This window comes from Xiphophorus hellerii, chromosome 20, assembly GCF_003331165.1.
Source record: "Xiphophorus hellerii strain 12219 chromosome 20, Xiphophorus_hellerii-4.1, whole genome shotgun sequence".
In the NCBI taxonomy this organism is placed as follows: domain Eukaryota; kingdom Metazoa; phylum Chordata; class Actinopteri; order Cyprinodontiformes; family Poeciliidae; genus Xiphophorus; species Xiphophorus hellerii.
Window position 1 is genome coordinate 16,655,513 of NC_045691.1, and position 19,135 is coordinate 16,674,647.

The window sequence follows — 19,135 nt, forward strand, 5'->3', positions numbered from 1 at the left end:
TACCAGGATGTAAGCCTTAGAATAAAACTGTTTAGAAATAATTCAGACTGTATTAGAAGATTATTTTATTTTTGAAATAACATTGATATCACATAGTTTTTATTTGATTTAGGCTGCATGTATGAAATTTTTACTGGATCAGCCATTAATGGGTCAAAGTGAACAAAAGGTAACAAAAAAATGCAGTTACAAAACCATATTTTACATTATAAATAAGAACATTTCAGACATCAAAATGAAGAACTCGATCGTCAAGTGGATTAATCAGAATTAGACATCATGAAAAAAAAAAACTATTCTGTAATAAAATATTCTATAAACTATAAAAAGAAAAGAGAGGGGTCAGTATAATGTACCTCGCACAGTTAATATGAAGAAATGTTCCTTATGCAAAGTGCTAGCTCCACTTTTTAAATCGGAAATCACAGGTTCTCGTGACATGCAGGAAAAAAAATCCACATAATCTTTCTGACAGACTTGAAATAAAGCAGCCGGGAGGAGACAGAGGAGCCAGCAGCCGACAGAAATCAAACAGTACTGAAACTGCAGGGACGCAGGATCCCATACTTGAAAACTGAAATATGCAACTCCAATGGGGAATGATCTGTTGTCTCAGCTTATCCAGTGTTTCCTAAAGGCCAATAATCACTGAGTCTAACCTAGTTTACCAGCAGAGGAAAGTGACATTTCCTACATCTAAACACCTCGAAGGTGACACAGAAACAGATACAGAAAACGGGACCTAAACAGCCATAAAGCAACCGACACTTAGTGACACTCCTGACAGAAGCTACGCACACAGAATCTAACAGGCGATCATCACATAACGGCACTGTCAGTTTGTAAGGCCACCGCATCAACTCACCTGGCTCAGCCACTCTCACCGGCAGTTTTACTGATATAGAAAAGTCATCAGGTTCAAATGAAGGGGGCGACACTGACTGAAGGTTTCGTTCACTCAAGCTGTGCCGATTCAATGCTTCCTCTAAGATAAGGTAATATTTGTTCCAACAGACCTCCTGTAGATAAAAGCCTCAGTTTGCAATGTTGGGTTTAGGTTAAATGACTAGAACTGGTCAGAAATGTACACTCTGTGGTGTGAAAGGAATGGGCTTTAATAATGATTTGAAGCTGCTTATGTTTTGGTCAGACTGATGATAGATACCTCTAATGAGTTAATAAAAATAAGTATATTACAGATTATCTCAAATCCACACAAGGTCAAAATTATGCATACACCCAGAGAAACCACGCACATTTTTGTAACCATCAACAAACTTAAAAATGGATATTTTACCACATTTTCAATAAGAGTAAAATTATTTGGTTAACAGGGTTCGACTTGACTTTTAAGCATATTCCATTGTACTCACTTAATGTCAGTCTGCTTCATCAGTTCTCGTATACATTTTTATTTGTCGTCTATGATCATTTTCCTGCTGGAATACCCAAATTTCAACCATCTGACTAAAACTGAGTTGCTCAGGTGAAGTAAAATTGGTTCAGATGTTGAAAAACAACACTGGAACCACCAAAGCTCAGTTCTCTCATGAACTGAAAGTTGCTGGAACACCAGTGTTACCGTCAACACTGTACCCTGTTTAAAACTGCCAACCATTGTTGAGAAGAGGTTTATCTAGAGGAGCGGAGGTGAGACTTTTCAAAACAAAGAACACCATAAACTGGTGGCGGCAGCATCATGCTGTATGGATGCTTTGCTGTAAGTACATGGGTGGCAATTTCAATATTTTTTAACATCACCTGAAATGAAAAGCTAAAACTTTATACACTTCGCATTTTACAGTAAGGATAATGATCGCAAGCACAAATCAAAACTGGTTTCGGAATAAATAAAGAAGGCCAACATTAAACATTTGGGATGACTTTGATGCTAACCAAATCATTTAATTAACTTTTACAACTTTTAATAAGAAGTGTGGTCAAATATCCAGACAGAGTTATGACTGAATCTTGCTTATGGCTGCAAAAAGCATGAGGTCAAGGTGAAACCTTAGAGTTCATAATTTCATTATTATCGCTCGCTGAAAAAAGCAGTACAAGTAAACCAAAAAAAAACGTCTTAAGTATGTATTATGTCCATCTTGATGAGGAGTGCAAGTGAACTTCTGACCAATGCCACAACTAAAAGGTAAAGGTGAATGAGTTAATAACGTTACTCCTTGGTTTGAGCTTCATTTGGCTTTCAAATTTGCTGCTTGTTCTCACAACGCCAGCTGTCGCATACATAAAAACAATTAGCTAACTATTCATTTCAAAACTCATTACCGTTTTGGGCTGATAAAGGAAAATAAAAATAAAATAAAAATAACAAAGAAAGAGTTTACACGGTACAAATCCATGTCCCCGCCCCTGTGTTGTTGACAACATGAAAGTACATTCGTTTCAGTTTGGAGGGAAACAAAGAAAATCCTAAATATTTAATTTTTATCCTCACTTATCAAAGCCGGGATGAGGTTTTCATTATGGTCACTGTTGTAATAAACAATCGCTCTACGACCGAAATCTACACACTGCACGGTATCGACTTGCAATATAAACAATGATAAAGACTGTTATTTACAAAGTATCCACATTTCCAATAACAGTGTCACAAGTATCTTTTAAACAGGGGGTTGCTACAATGTCTATCAAACTGCTAAAGACTAAAATATGCCTAAAATTTCTGCTTTTCAAGGTAATCTTTATAGTGTATACACACTGGATTGTGTACTTTGTGACAAACGCTAAGATCCCTTTATCTACAGAGATAATGGAGAACACTAGTGTTCAGCAGCAGAGTGTTAAACCTGTCCACACTCAACTGTTTTACAACAATTCATCGTGAGAAAAGCCAACAGGAAGCAGCTTCCGTCACATATTTAAAATGTTAGGAACAAAAACTGAGCGCCGACACTTTGTGTAAAAATGTAGCAGAGGCTGTGAGAGTCAACCCCAGAAAGATTCGACTGGTACTTGTTTGACACATCTGTTCCCGACGCTCCCGCTGACCAAGACGCAGACATTCAGCATAAGGATTTTGTTGCACTTTGTAGGGTTTACGGTTTGATTCTCGTATTTCGGGACAATGATCAGTGTGTGTGTTTGACTGACGAAGAGCATTAGAAATGGGAATTACTCATCCCTAGTGAACTTCTTCACATTTCGTCACTTTACAACCACACATTTGATGCATTTTATTGGGATCTTGTGTTTCGCACCAGCATAATATAGTGAATGATTGAGAAGTGGAAGGAAAATAATGCAGGTTTAAAAGTTTCCCTAATGACAATCTGAAAAGTGTGGCAGCTCCCCTTCATTCTGACACCGTTAAATAAAATCCAGTACAGCTAATTGTCTTCAGAAGAAACCTAATTAGTAAATACAGCGTGGAATTTAATCAGACTGTAAATTCAGCTTACGATTAGTAAAACACAGCAAACAGGTCGGAGGGAAAAGTGTGAACTTTAAATCAGGGTTGTGAGATAACAGCCAAAGATTTCAACATTTTTAGCAAAAAGAGGGACTCATAGTAACTCTGGAGGAGCTGGAGACATCCACTACTCAGTTAGGGTAATCTGTTGACAGGACTCCAAAAAACAAAAGGCTGGCAAGAACAGGCAGAAAGAAAACCATAAAAAGACCGGAAGGCGCTACAGCCACAATGTGGAAGAAGGTGCTCTGATCAGACTGATCAACTGCTCTGATCAGTTGTTGACCAGTTGTTCTGGTCAACAACTTTGCAACAACATGCAAAATGTTATTTAAGGCAGAAAACACCCTAAACAGACCATCCTCAAAGTGAAACATGACAGTGGCAGCTCAAATCAACTTGGATCAACTTACTAAGTTGATCCAAGTTGGTTTGAAGATGGATGGAGCTAAATACAGACCAAAAGTTAGAATGGAATGGTTTAAATCAAATCATGTAGGTCTAGGCCTAGTCAAAGTCCAGACATAAATCCAATTGGGAATGTTCACTGTCCATCCATTCTGATGAAACTTGAGCTATTTTGAAAGATAGAAAAATGGACAAGAACGTAAGTATTTGATATGAAAAACAGTCAAAGAAACTGAAGCTGTAATCGCTCATAAGGGTGGAAATACTAAGTATTAACTCTGAGGGAGCTGGACAGAAATGCATACCACACTTCAAAAGATTTTTATTTGTAAAAACAAATTCACGTTTTAGTTTCCTTCGACTTCACAATTATGCAAACGGGTGTCTCTATTGTATAGAATCGCAATGAAATACATTGAGGTGTGTAACTATTAAATGACAAAATGTGAAAGGCTGTAAGAGGTATGAAAACTTCTGCAAGGCACCGGGTAAAACAGAACCTGTGTGACCTCCTTATTACAAAGAACTGGCTCAGAAGTAGCCAACTTTATGTTTGAGGAATAACTTATTCACATTTAATCCATTTTAGATGTAAACTCAGAGCTGAGTTTCACATTTCCTCTTCTTGGTCACATTTGGATTCTGAAAACACTTTCAAACCATGATGGATAAAATTATTCCAGGCCTTTCGCCTCTCAGTTTTATCGTTTTTGTATAATAATTCCCATTTTTAATGTATTTTGATTATTTTCTGACTGTAAAATTGTTTAGAAACAAACAAAAAAACCTGTAGTGGGACTTTCTGAAGTCCTACTGTCCCGTCACCTCTATGACGTCATCATCAGAGCTGTCCCCGCCGTTCACCGCGCTCGGGTGTCTGTCCGGCTGCTGTCAGCGCGGCCCCCAGGAGGCTGGAGGTGGGGTTGGTAAAATGAGAGAGGAAACTGGGCGTCGCAGAGTTGGAGTTGGGCATGGAGAAGCCCCCCGACCCTGAGAGCAAAGGGCTGGGGAACATTCTTGGTGAGGAGAGGAGTGGCTGACTGTAGCTGAGAGGAAAACCTGAAGAAAGCAGGCCGGCCATGTTGGGGTTCATCAAGTACTGGAGGCAAAGTGCCAGAAGAAAGGGAGGAGGAGGTTGCTGTCGATGACATGGGAATGGTGGAGGAGGCGGCAGAGAACGCCGAGGACGAGGGAGGGAGGTGTCCGTTCCCCGCAGCCGGCTGCCTCAGGAGGTCCGAGCTCACCGAGGGGAACATGGACTGCAGGTCGGCCAGCGTTTGTCCCTGGAGATTGGAGGAATGAAGATCCTCCCCCAGGCATTAGAAGCGGCTGACTCACATGACCCAGGTTCCCCAGGTTCAGACCTACCGGTGGGAAACTGAGCCCACCAGAGTTCACCGACAATCCGGGGAAATGAGCTGTGACCGAGGTGTGTTTTCCTCCCGTCTGCAGTGTTGTCCTGGCCACCGTCACGCTTCCGTTTGCCGCCGCGCTGCGCCTCTGCGGCTGAACTCAGCAGGTCGTTGCCGAGTTGTCGGCACTGATCGCTGGTCTGAGAGCCTCCCTCGTCCCCCGCTGTTGCAGACTGCAAATCCAGAAGTGACGACGATTCATTCGCCCTGCCGACAGTGACGTTGCCTGTAGACGACGTATAATGGCTGAGCTCTCGAAGGAAATCGGAGCTCAGAGGAGACGGGGGCCGCTGGTCGGCGGAGGGGGATCGCCGCGACTGGTCCACTGGAGACGAGCAACCGTTGCTCACTGGGTGGATCAGGGAGCCTTGGGTGTCTGCTGAAGAGATATAGATGATATTGAAGAAGATGTGGTAGTAACCCCAGTTTACTTTGAAAAAAAAAGTCAGATAATGGCAGGAAATTACATATTAATATAAATAATGTAGAATACGCCCATATAGAAAGCATAACTTGATAGTGTCTATCACAAGAACCTTCTTCAAAGCAGAAACAGAGACATCTGATTAGCTGCTGCGTTGTTTGTTCCCCTGCGATATAAACAATCTCTAACATTCTGAGGTAGCTTTTATTTTTACATGGAGAAACAGAATATCTGTTAGAAATCCCCCCCAAAAATCCATGAAAATAATAAAGAAATCGCTTAGGTGAAACAAAGATCACTTCCAAACAAAACACCACTTATAACTTTGCTTTGTTTATCTGCAGAGCAGTAAGGTGTTTACTGTCTTGTAGGAACATTAGCAGCATCTTCCACAACTGATGTTAAAGAAAAAGGTGGAGAAAGTGTTTCCATGGAGGAGTGTGTTTTACACACGCAACTTGTAATCAGTAGTATTTGTGCTCCACTTGAGCACCAGATCAATTCAGAACCCTGGTTGTCTGAAGGGGATTTCATTATTACTATTTTACAGGAACACATGACCTTATTTTTTCCCTTTTATGTAAAGTATTTGTTCTAGAGTTTTGATGATATTCTGCCTCTGTACAGCAAATAAAATCACCCTAAAAATATTTGCATTGAATTAAGGATTAATTTTTCTTTCCAGGTGAGTAAACTTACAAAAATGAGCAGAGGATCATTACTCATTACCCCCACGCTGCAGTGATTAAGACTTTAATACAGGCTTTACTTGATGTACATGGCAAGGAAAGAGCTTTAAGATTACAGCAATGTGTGTAGTATAATCCCTTTTGACAATTAAAAAGCGAAGTGATGTGGAAGAAGTCGATGAAACAGGAAAATGTTTTGCACCTCTAGATGGAGCAGACGCTCCAGCTGCCGGTCTGCTGATCTTTCCAGATCGAATAGCAAAAATCCTTCCATCATTCGTCCTGATGTAAGTACCTGTATTAGGGAAAATTTAACGACTGAAAAGGTCCAGTAAAATGTTCTGTTTGAAGAGGTTTCTTGATGAAGATGTTACCTTTCGATCCTCTAATGACGTGGATGCTCTCTCCTGCGCTGATGTGAGCCTGAACGTCTGTGGAGCTGTTTGCTCCTGGGATTACAATGTCTGTGGATCCAGGTAAAAGTTGTACGTTATAATGTGATTAAACTTCAAAGTGTGTTAAACATTTTACTGCTGGTAACGTCTTAAACACTCGAATTGCTATAAATCTTTCATTTGCAATAGTTATTTGTTAAATACCCGTTGTGGTGACAATCCTTTGCACGTAAACTCCTGCTTTCTGCAGGAAGTTGAGAGGAAGGCTGCCGGCAGAGCTGGAGCCGGCCATTCCCATGCCGACCTGCCGAGGCATCATCGGGATCGGGGTCGACTGGATGGGCCTGACACTCGCAACTGGCTTGTCGTCTGGCCGTGTTATATGGCGCCTGGAAATACAAACACAAACTTGAGCTGCACTTCCAACAGTAGATGACTAATAAATGATTATGTGATAAGAAGTGTAAAGATTAATGGATTACAGATCTAACTATCTAAAAATAAAATAATCAACTGAAAACATTGAAGCCTACCAGCCGCGTTGGTTAAACGCTGCGATGCTCGCCAGCGAGTGTTCACTTGTTGGGTAGTAGGGCGCATACGACGGGCGGGAGTACGGTACAGAGGCTCGCTTCTCGTCCTCGTAGCTCTTTTTTGCAGCTCTCTTCTCTGCTTTGGTCAGTTTCGACTCCTTACGGTCCATGAGCAGCGACTCATGGTGGAAAGGTGGCTAAAGGGACACATCAGACCGAAAAAGATGGACTTCAGCTCCACAGGAAAGACATCAGGGATTTAAAGCTACTGATGTTTGGAGACTTCAGATTACTTACTTATTCACCACCACAAAACCTAAAATCTTTTCATGTGAGATTTTACTGGATATACTGGAGAAATGTGTGTTTTTTAATGTTGCGTGCTCTTACAACCCATTTCTTATTTTGAAGCCAAATTAAACTAAAAAATGTGACTAAAGATGCAAGGTGCTTCACATAAAACATACAAGCATTATCAGAACTTACAAATAAATGTTAGAAGTAAATTTTCTCTCCATAAAAATAGGAAAAACACAAAAAATAATGTTATTTTTAAATGATGTATTATTAAAATTAATGTGTTTTATTTGAATTTGATGTGATAATTACAAAGCAGTGCAGTGTTGTGAAGAAGAAAAAATTTGTCTTAACAAAATCTGAAAAGTATTCAATACTTTCACAGCTCTCTGAGTTTCTACCAGCCTCATACATCTAGAGACTGACTTGTTTTGACAGAACAGCAACATAATTCTGCCAGCGATATTTCAGCACAGACAGATTCAGGGTTGGACAATTGCTGTATTGTTGTTATTGATGAGCTCAAATATTTTAAATCTGTAACTGAAAACGATTACATTTCTGGATTTAATTAATTATAAGAACAGTTGGTGTTTGTTACCTTAGTGCCCAAAAGTACAAAAAGTCACAGACTAACATACCCTCTACTTCAGGTTTGGACATTTTGTCGAAGTGAAGACTTTTATTTAATGAGGCCATCAAAAAAAAGATGCTTTGTTTCCTGAAAGAAAACAAGAGCTGACTGACTTTGTTTCTGCAGCGTCGACTTCAACATTCCAGTAAATTTTGCAGACCTGAAAATGTCCTCCTTGTTTATTCAGTTTGGAGATGTTTTAGATATCTGTGTGTTTTTGCGCTCCTCAAACAAAGAGATGCATCAACTCAGCCTATCAGGACTTGAACCCCTTGGCTCATTCTGCAGCAAAACACCCAAACCTCCCTGTTATGTTTGAGGAGCAACAAATCTTGGAAAATGCCTGAAGCTTCTGAAGTTGTTACACAGAGTAACGCCTTTCAAGTAACTCTACCTTGGTGATGAGGTTTGGGTAAAGCTCACAAGCTCGATATATCACCGACTCCAACTCTCTCTGCGATTCCAGTGAGCTCTTCTCAGCCTCAGGCTCCTCTTCTACAAAGTGCAGCAGCGACTCAACTTCCTTACGGGTGAAGTTCAGCACTGGGTTCAAGTCATCAACCACCCGGTCTTTAAAAAAGAAAGATAAGAGAGTTCTGTTTCAGAAAACAATGGCAACTTTCTAAGAAGGATGAAAGCTGTGAAAGAGTTAATAGTCCATCAAAAGATGTGAAGCTCTTACCCGACATGCCCTGTTTGGAGACCTGTCTGTCATAGATCTTCTTCTCCAGGGTGAAGTCACAGACCAGGCGGTAGATGTAGCAAGGCTTCCTCTGACCGTAGCGGTACACGCGACACACCGCCTGGGCAGTCGTGACACGGGTTCCACGATGCGTCAAAGACGACAACACGGCTGGCCCCGATCAGATTCACCCCCAAACAGCCCGCTCTGCGGAAGACAACGACATTTAGCATGGAGAAGAAGCACGAGCTCCGGCTACAAGACGAAGCGGCCTACCGTGTAGAAAGCAGGAACAGCCACGCTAATTTGTTCTCTGGGTCATTAAACTGATTGATGAGACGTTCTCTCTCTGTTGCAGATGTACTCCCGTCCAGTCCTGCAGACACACATCAGCGCTGAAACAACTGAACAAGCTATATAACTCAGAAAACATTAACAGAGATGAAATATTGAAAAAGAAAAAAATAATCACTTGCTATGTAAATAAAAAGTGATCAGAGATTAGCAAAAGTGAAGTGAAAGCAAAAATGTGAGAAAAATAGCAGATTTTAGTGCAAAACGCTCCATGCTTAGCTGACTAGTCTGGAAAAAAAAAAAAGCAAAAGTTGGACAGCTTACTGTAGTAGTTGAGGTTGCGAACCCAGTTTTGGTTTTGGCTGTCGCTGGGGACGATGCCGGGGGGCATGGGTCTCTTTGAAAGGAAATCCTCGATGACTGTCAGAGTGTTTAAACTTTGGCTGTTGGACACATCAGAACACTTACTAAGCTCAGAGGTGCAGCCAACAAAACAGGCATCATATTATTTAAGTCGTATGCAATGAATGACTGGACTGTGAGGACTTTTAATATCTGTATGTTCCAAAAACTGGGCTGTACTGAAGGAATGTTGAATTACATATTTTAAAAGTTAAAATCCTGAGCAATCATCTTCTAAACATTTTCCAATTTATTATGAAGCAGGATTTACTTTTTGGCTTTTTTATTGCTTTCCTCTTAAAATGCATCTGGTATGTAAGACGGTGATTTGGGCATCTTGCTCAAGTATTCTTTTTATCCTCTAAACGTTTCCACGCTTTGTCACATTACAATCAAAAACTTCAGTGTATTTTAGGGAGATTTTAATGTGATAAACTGACACAAAAAAGTGGATAATTGTGAAAAAATACTTCAAGTCTTTTAGGATACTGTCTTTAACAGCTTTTCACATTAAAATACTAAATATTTTGCCTATTTGTCTTAGCAGAACAGCTCAAGATCCGGTCAGGCTGGAAGGAGACGGTGTGTATGATTGATTTTCAAGTTTCTCTACAGATTCTTGAATTAATTTAGATCTGTACTTTTTTGTTTCTCTTGATGTCGTTTGTTAACTAACGTCTTCAAAGGATAGATGTACTTATACACAGATTATGTAACACACAGATGGACTCTTTATATGATTTCTGAAGGCAACTGGCTGGACTGGCTGATTTTCATTCGGGGCATGAGAGTAAAGGGGGTAGTGAGAACTATTTATATGCAAAATGTTTTAAGAGAATATCATATTTTATTTTTTTAGATGTAAAACAGGAGTAACAGAAATGCCTTTTCACACTTTTTCAGATCTGAAATTGATTAAAAACCAAATCCTTACTTTTTCTGCCCAGTAACCATGTTACACTCCACTTACTGTCCAAGAAAATAGATTTATGTATAGATACATGAATGTTTTTTTTCTCACTTATGCAGGACAGAAGACTTACCTAAAGACCAAAATCTTGTCTCTTCTCCTGACACTTTCTTCAATCAAGTGGAAGAGCAGAACAATCTTAGCTGAGTTTTCTAAAACTCCCGTCCGGTAGTTTGACATGATGTCTTTTGCCTAAGGAAGAATTAAGTGCAGAAAGTTGTCTGGATTTCCTTTGTATTTGCATTTCTTTAGCTGCATCTAAATGCCTGGCCTGGTCCTGACCTACCCATTCATATGTGATGACCTGATTGGCTCTATCTTGAGACGGATTGAGTGGCGGCAGGCTGTTGTTGCCTTTGCTTGAGTCGGCCACTTTGGTCTTCAGGCTGGCACTGGGAGCAGGGCAGCGTGGGTTACTGGCCGAGGTAATGTCATCCAGGTCCAGATCCTGCTCATTGGCCTGGTTCTCCTTCTCCAGGGCTTCATAGAGGACGTCAGGGTGATTCCAGATCTGTCCAGAAAACACAAGTTAAAGCTTTATCAAGGAATACGACATGGAGGTAGCTCTCAAAATGAGACAAAAACAGTCTGACCTTGCAGCAGACGCAAAAAGCTTTAAGTGGGTTGAGGCCGAGCCAGCCGCTGTTCCCTGCCTCTCGAAAGCGCTTCATGAACTCGGTGTACAGCGCCTTCTGAATGGGAGAGAGCCGCACCAGGATCACAAACTCCTCCTTATTTGGGAGGTGGTGTCTCAGCACGTCATGACCTCGCCTGCCAAAGACAAAAGCGACACAGACACACAGATGTAATAATAAATACCCTTCAGGGAAGCGTTTCCAAGTGACAAAGGCTTACCTCTGAACGAAGCCCTCCAACAAGCTGTGCAGCACGTGACTACGATAGCGCATCAAGCGGACATCTTGGGGTGTGCTGTCCACGCACTGACCGTTCAAGATGGGACGCTCAAACATGTTGCTGAACTCCTGGCGCGTGCCTAGAAAGTCTGGTCTGACGAAGTCCACCATGCACCAGTACTCTGTGAGGTTGTTCTGCAGCGGGTAGCCCGTCAGAACCACCCTGCGCCTGGAGCGAATGTTCTTCAAGGCCTGCGACGTGCTGGCGTGGTAATTCTTAATGCGGTGGCCCTCGTCGCAGATCACCACGTCAGGACCAGGGCCGTGATATTGACTTTTCAATCCCTGGTGGATGAGGCGGTGCAATTATTAACAATCGCTGTCTAATTCATTCGTCCTCTTTGAACTTCTCTGTATTTTGTTACGTTGCAACCACAACCTTCAACCATTTCATTTGAATTTTATGTGATAAAACAACAAGAAGTAGCACATGTTCTGAGGAACATTTACAATTAAAAATCTGAAAAGTGAAGCATGTGCATTCAGTGCCCTTTACTGTGATGCTCTTAAATAAAATCCTGTTCAACAAACTGATCCCAAAATTCACCTGTGAAAAGCGTTTGAATCCTTCCTGATTTTCTTTTTTGGCATGTCTAAGAGTTTCAGAACATCAAACCAATTTTAATATTAGTCAAAGTAACAAAAGTAAAAACAAAAAATCAGTGTTTAAATTACTCTTAATTTAAACACTTAATAAGTAAGTGCTTGGGTAATGCTTGGCAGCAACAACTGCTATCAGTCAATATCGATAATGATTGTTTATTTTTTTGTTTTAAATATGTTAAATACTGCCAATTGGTAATGTGATTTTTACCGTTTTATCCAGGCCGTTTTTTTAAAACTGTCACTGAGACATGGAATCCGGAAATTGCTGCTGCTCAAGTTGCTCAACAGGTCGTTGCTAGGTAACCAAAGAATGAGCGAGATAGTTGATGCCACCAATCTTGCTTAGCTGGGTTAGCTTGAGCAGCTAACGTCTTTCCTCTGGGTATAATTTTCAGTCTTCAGATGTCTACAAATGGTACTAGTTGTGCAAGACTCTGTTGGTCTATCAGGCAGAATCTCTTATCTACATCAATGTTTATCCTTCTAGTGTGAAAATGTTAAAGTGACATTACTACTTTTGCAAGGCACTGTATATTTACACACATTACTTATCGTCATGGTTACCTTTCATGAGCTCTTGTTGCCTGTCCTCTTCATCCAGGTCAATAATAACCGGCCCAGCTGGTTTTTTTGTTTTCCTCTTCTTCCCCATCACAAAGCTCTTCTTCATGGACAGCAGGCGGTACATCTCATAGCCCATCAACAACACACCTCCGTCTCTGGACCACTCCTCCACAACCTTGGCCCTGGCCATCGTGGTTCTGAGGGTCACACAGACAATTAATGGATAAAATATTTCAACGGAAACGGATCACACCGGTACATCGGTCGCCACGTTACGTACTTGTGCTCATCATTGAGAATGTGAACTTTGAACGTGCGGCCAGTGATGAACGTAGGGTCGGTGTCAGGAGGAAGTGCTTCCTGGGGTGGGAGCCAGAGATTAAACTCTGTCAGCCAGTTCTGGAGCGTGTTCACCTTGTGTGCGGAGAAATAAAAACATTGAGAGGTGAAACTCAGAAGACAGAAAAAACAAGAACGTAATGTTTTAAAATATGTTCATTACTTACAGGGACGATAGCCAGAACAGTGTGGGCCTCTGTGTTCCTCAGAAGAATGTCAATGAAGGAAATGACCTGAAGAGTTTTGCCCAAGCCCATGCTGTGAGCGAGGATGCAGCCAAAGCCACTGCTGGTCTTGTACCGGTCCAAAGACTCGATCAGGTTATCGTAGAGAAACCGGATTCCCCCAATCTTAAAAGGAAAAATGAGGCTTACCACACACTTCCTGCGAGTTACACATTAAGTTTTACATGAAGAAGAGTAGAAAGAGGTCACAGTCATACTTGGTGAGGTTTAACAGCTCGGGCCAGCTGTGGGGTGAGGTAAACATCTTTCTCCTCTGGAGGGTGATTGATGTTCACCAGGACTCGACCCTGGGCGTCAGGCAAGTTCAGCGCAGTCGTTTATGTGAGAGCCGCTGCTCTCCTCCGAGCCGTGGGCGGCATCGGCTTCCTCGTCAGCCGACTCGCTGCTTATCTGCAGGGTGTCTTCGTCCCCCGAACTGAGCTCAATTATATCTGCAACATCATTAAGGAAATAAACACCGTTGGTGCGTCATCAAAACCCACTTGAAAGGTGGGCGATATGGACTTAGAATTTCATTGTGATAATGACAGAAATTATGACACAATCTAGTTATTACTTCTTTTTCAGGTAACCATATGACTATGAATGCATGGCACCACAAACACACATATTGTTCTTGAAAAACATTCCAATTTAAAAAACAGGCTTCTTCAAGACGCCACTTAGTTAAAGTGACTGGCACAGTGACTGCATTTAATTATAGTTACAAATTTAGTGATGTTTATTGATGCTCTCATGAAACGATGGAGAAAATAGTAATAACATTTCTGATAATACAGTTCATTTGAATTCTCATTTAACATCATTAATTGATGTTTATTGAGACAACGATAAATCAAAATTCTTATCATGATTACACATTTTTAAATACACACCCCTAGTCATACTGCTTGAAACTGGTTAGAGCTGCAGTATGTACTCACCATCCCCAATGGCGAGGGCGGGCAAATTTATATCCGCTTTTTCATCTTCCTCGCCACTACTATCCAGACAGATCACATCCTGTTTACCCTGGAGAGCAGGAACCAACTGAGATACTTCTGCTAATAAAGCTGCCGTTTCCACTGTTGCAAAAATCGGAAGAAAACAGGAGATTTACAATTAAAATATTACAGGACAGTCATTAACAATTTCTTGATTACAAACAGTCACCCAGTTGAGCGTCCTGCGAGAGATGGGGCCGGAGTAGGAAAGTCTTTCCTCTGCTGCTCCAGTCGTTTCCGCCTCTCCATCTCCTCCAGCTGAGCTGCTTTAGTTCCAGCCTCAAGCTGGTCCTCTTGCAGCAGCTTTCTGTGAGCAGAAATAAAAAGAAACAAACCTGTTCATGCACTGAAAAAGACATTACACAGCTCACCTCAACATAAAACACTCATACAGACATACCTGATGTTCTTCCTCATGTGAGCTGGCTTGGCTGGTTTTGGAGGTTTGGAGCTTTTTGAAGATTTGAGTGATTTTGTTAACTTAGAAGCTTTGTCCTTCTTTGTTTTTCTAGACGCGACTTTGCTCTCACTCGAGTTCCCCGCACTGGCAGGAGGCTGAGATCGAGAGGCGGGTCTGGAGGACGGCCGGGATGGAGGCTCTGAGGAAGGCTCTCCAGAGGTAGTTGAGTTGGAGTCCCTGCCATCCCCATCGGCTCGACTCTGGGCACTTGCAGGTCGCTCTTTAACGAGAAAAGATTTATTACAGTTAATAACTCCCAACTATCCAAGTCTACATGATATATATTCAGATCAAAAGACAGTTAAATTAAAACCCATTCCATTGTTTCAAGGGAATTTGTGTTACACAATTTTAGTCATTTTGAGGGTATGACTTTGATTAGACCATTGCAACACAAAGTCCTTTTTAAATACGGTTTGATTAAGAGCTATTTTAAGGAGTTATGGATGAATACAAAATATTGCCACTCACCAAGTCCATCATCTTCGTCGTCTCCATCATTTTCCTCCTCGTCTTCCTCCAAGTCTTCATCATCCTCCTCCTCCTCCTCATTTTCCATACACTCCTCTTCGCTGTCAATGCTGCCCTCCAGGTCACTTTCTGAAATTGCCTCTTCAGACATGTTGCCTTCCAGGGCTGTCAAAGTATTACCTACACGCCTTCATCAGGAACTTAAGAGAAAAAAAGTCTTACCCTTCTGTCCCAGTAATATGCATCTAAAAGAAATTTGATTTATATCAGTGGCCTCTGTGAATATTAATGAATCTGTGAATCTGAAAACATTCAAAGTAAGTGACTGACCAATAAGGAGCTAAAAAATTTATCTTCTCAGAGCTTGAAGATCACATACTTTACAAATTGGTCACAAACATTTTAATTTGTGCAACTATTTTCCAGCCTAACAGGAAGAAAATGGAACACTTTCAAAGTCTGGTAAGAATATTTAAAGTAACATTTACAATTATGTTAAAATATATTCAAAATAAGATTTCTGACAATTTTACTATAACTTGATGGCCAAGACATGTGGTGGGTTTATTTTTATGAACTATTTACTACAGTTAGTAAAATAGTAAATATCAGATTAGGTTTCTCCAATAAATAACCTGAAGCTTTTTCTAAACTCATTCACTTATTCATTGTTCCAGAAAGCAACTTTTTTTTTTCCTAATTCATGTCATCTACACATGTCAATTGAGTATGTAGGATTCCTATCAAAGGTACACAGGATTTGAAAATATTATCTTAATTTCAAATGAGCAAAGTCTGAAACTACACTACTTTTGTTCTGGAAACTACTCATCAAAACAAGTCTTTGTTATTGAATTCTTATTTGAAGAAGAAGAAGAATTACTTTATTCATCCCAGCAGGGAAATTATTTCGCAGTTACAGCAAGAATTTTTTATACACAGATTAACACACACACGACGGGAGCTGCATCTGCATTTCATGCCATTAAATGCAAACTGTTACTGTCCAATCAACTGATACGGAGAGTTTGTTTTGCATAAACAAACAAAACACTAAACAGAAGAAATCCAGAAATGGATAAGTCAAACATAAGTGTAAAAAAATGGCTTAATAAATATTGTGTAACTTTATTGTCATTTTCATTGATTAGACATTCTGATGCATCCTCATTTTATTTTATCTTGCTGTTTGAACAGGTTTAGCAATAATAAAAAACTATTTATTTATTTATCCAAAAAAAACATCTTGGCTGACTACTACAAGTAGGCATGGCCTGATATGAGATTCTATGATCTCCTTCAGTAAAAATACCACAGTTTTATGATATAACAGGATTAGCACAAAATAAATAAAATAAAAATAACACGATTTTATCAGTTTTCGTTTAAAACAGAAGGGCAACAACTGTTCCTACTCAAGTCAAAACAACGTAGCTTTATAACTGTTACAGCTGTAATTTTGATACATGGACTTCAGTCAAATGTTTCATTAAATAACTGCAACATTGAGCATTTATTTTTCCACATTCTTATTGCTTTAAATATATTTGCCATTCTGATCTTTATAGACTAACAAAAGCTAACTGGTATGATTAGAAATATTTCCCCCCAAAAAAACCAAAACATAATTTCCATTTGATTTTTGATGGACGTACATTATGCTTAAACTATGTGTTTAAATGCTGTATGTCTGAATTTTTAGCTAACATCCTTAATTTTGACATTGTTTCAAATGTCTCGTTATGTTATTTTAAATTAACTTTTTAAGACATATGCTAACACAAATAAGACACAATTCTGGCCCTTTCTCTCAGTGGGGTCACTACACTAAGACCCACTGCCTCAGAGATAAATGAGAAACCTACCAGTTAGCATTAAATCACTTCTGCTGTGTTGTATGGCTGTTATTGTTGTGCAAAAAAAACACCATACTATCTGTAATTGATTCGCTATTCAACGAGGAACACCGCTGCGTGCAGACATATGGCGCTTTCTCAAGCTGAATTAAATCTCTATGCTCGCTAATTACTAAACAACAAAGGTATTTTCAGCCGCTCGAGAACAGCTAAGCTCTTCGTGTGCTGGAGAAGCAATGTTTTACTGCACACTGAGCTACAAGAAGAGATACATTATCCCACTAATATTGATGTACCAGTTGGATGTCCCTGCTAGACAATAATCTGATAAATGTGTGGGTGTAACGTAGCTAAAGCTAAGCTAAAACACAGCGAGGCTAACACGCTCGGCTAATTGATGCGCATCAGCTGCCCTCAAATATCCAGGTGTGGTTAGAGCTCACCTTCTGTGCGCTCTGCCATTCGGGTAGTCAGCCTGCTAGTAGATGCAACCAACATTCAGTCGAAAAGTACAGTGATTGTGTGAATGAAACGATAAACGTTGCTAATTTCCATTTTTACCAGTGTGAATATAAATACTGCCCCCGAAAACGGAACTCCAACGAAGGTTCCTGGGCCCTACTTTCAGTGAAGATGGAGAAAGATGCAGATTTTTACATTTGTATCAGCAAATTACACTTCCGACAACGCTTGTAAATATCAACAGAAGTAATCAAGCTTGACGAGTGTGTTTATACGCTCTTGCATTTTCTAAGTTCATAAAAGAAGGCACGTTTTGAAAACTTTATTTAGGAACAAATAAGAGGACAGTGGGAAAAAAAATTACTGTTAATGCTTAATAAAAAAATATTTATTTGCTGTAATCAAACCTTTTTATTATTGCCAACCAGATTTATAAATGTCTCCATTGATATTTTTGAAGATTTAGCATTAGTGCAGAGCTCTTTGGTTGGAGGCTTCTTGATGAAAATCTTTTTCTGCCCTCAAAAGAATCTTTTGCCACCCCAAAATGGTACTTCCAGCCTGAAGACACATAAGGATATTTAAAAAATATTTAAATGCCTAACTGCACAATGTAAAGACAGCCTTTTACCTCAAACTGCTTGCAGGGTACAAGCAGTTTTTTCTTCATCCTGTTTTTTTTTTTTTCTTGTCCTAGCTGGGCATAAGTTGCAGTTTTTTCCAGAATATTTAAGCCAACATTTATTTTAATTTTATTATTTTTACTTTAAAAATAACCAAAAGTAACCGAAAGTACTAGTCAACAGTGTTTAATAAATAGACAAATATAGGGAAAAATTGAACAAATGAGAGAAAAACATGAAATACAGAATCTCTACATAGATTAAAAAGTACATAAATAAGAAAATACATAGTGTGAGCCATGCTCAAGCTAGAAAAGTCAGGGAGATATAGTTCTACTGCTGCCCTTAACTCGGTTTTCTTTTTCTTCAACATGTAGAAATTGCTTCTGGACCAATGTTTCTGACCTTTTTGCATGTACTTAGTTCAGATTTCTAGTTGGTCATGACAGAAAGCTGTCCACACTGAGCCAGGTTCTGCTGGAGGTTCTTACAGTTGAAAGGGATTCCTTCATTCACACTGTCGCCACAAGCTTGTTCAGCATGAGGGACTGTTTCACATCTGCCTATTCAATGCAATAAATGTTTTGCTATTGTCAGATTTTTACTCAGAAAACAGACAGGTGGAAAAATTAATTTTATAGAATAATGCTGACTTCTTAGACCGACACTTTTTATTTATGTATTTTTTTAAACAATGGCTGTTAAGACTCTTGGTAATGGTTTTGACAAGACTTTTGTCTTGTAAAGTTTCACAAAATTACATTTTGTGAATCAGACATATACATACAATCTGTGAACATTTGAAATTGAAGCAGGAAATCGCTACCAGTTAATAGAATGTATTTACACAGAAAGAGATATTTATGATCAAATATGGATATTCAGTTAGTATGTGGGAATTTACTCATAGAAATGCTGCATGAAGCATTCTTTGTGAATCATTGTTTTACATTAAACTAACTATTTATACACTAATAATTATTCTATATGGTGGCAAACAAAACTTTACTATTGGTGTTACAGCTGCCTTTTATGCTTGAGG

At 39.8% G+C, this 19,135-nt stretch overlaps 1 protein-coding gene across 1 annotated transcript; it reads right to left on the reverse strand.

Moving 5' to 3' along the window:
• Positions 1-45: 45 nt before the first annotated feature.
• Positions 46-17,596, reverse strand: rad54l2 (RAD54 like 2). Its single transcript, XM_032549018.1, is given in 30 exon segments — positions 46-4,726; positions 4,728-4,937; positions 4,939-5,121; positions 5,123-5,287; positions 5,289-5,629; positions 6,566-6,658; positions 6,738-6,827; positions 6,963-7,147; positions 7,292-7,488; positions 8,617-8,792; positions 8,905-9,031; positions 9,033-9,111; positions 9,181-9,280; positions 9,523-9,641; positions 10,644-10,762; positions 10,857-11,081; positions 11,164-11,341; positions 11,426-11,745; positions 11,747-11,769; positions 12,655-12,851; positions 12,935-13,068; positions 13,161-13,343; positions 13,436-13,549; positions 13,551-13,669; positions 14,162-14,302; positions 14,391-14,403; positions 14,405-14,528; positions 14,622-14,901; positions 15,153-15,352; positions 17,452-17,596. Coding segments are annotated over 29 exon segments (4,464 nt in total). The 5' UTR covers positions 15,304-15,352; positions 17,452-17,596; the 3' UTR covers positions 46-4,648.
• Between the last annotated feature and the right edge of the window lie 1,539 nt (positions 17,597-19,135).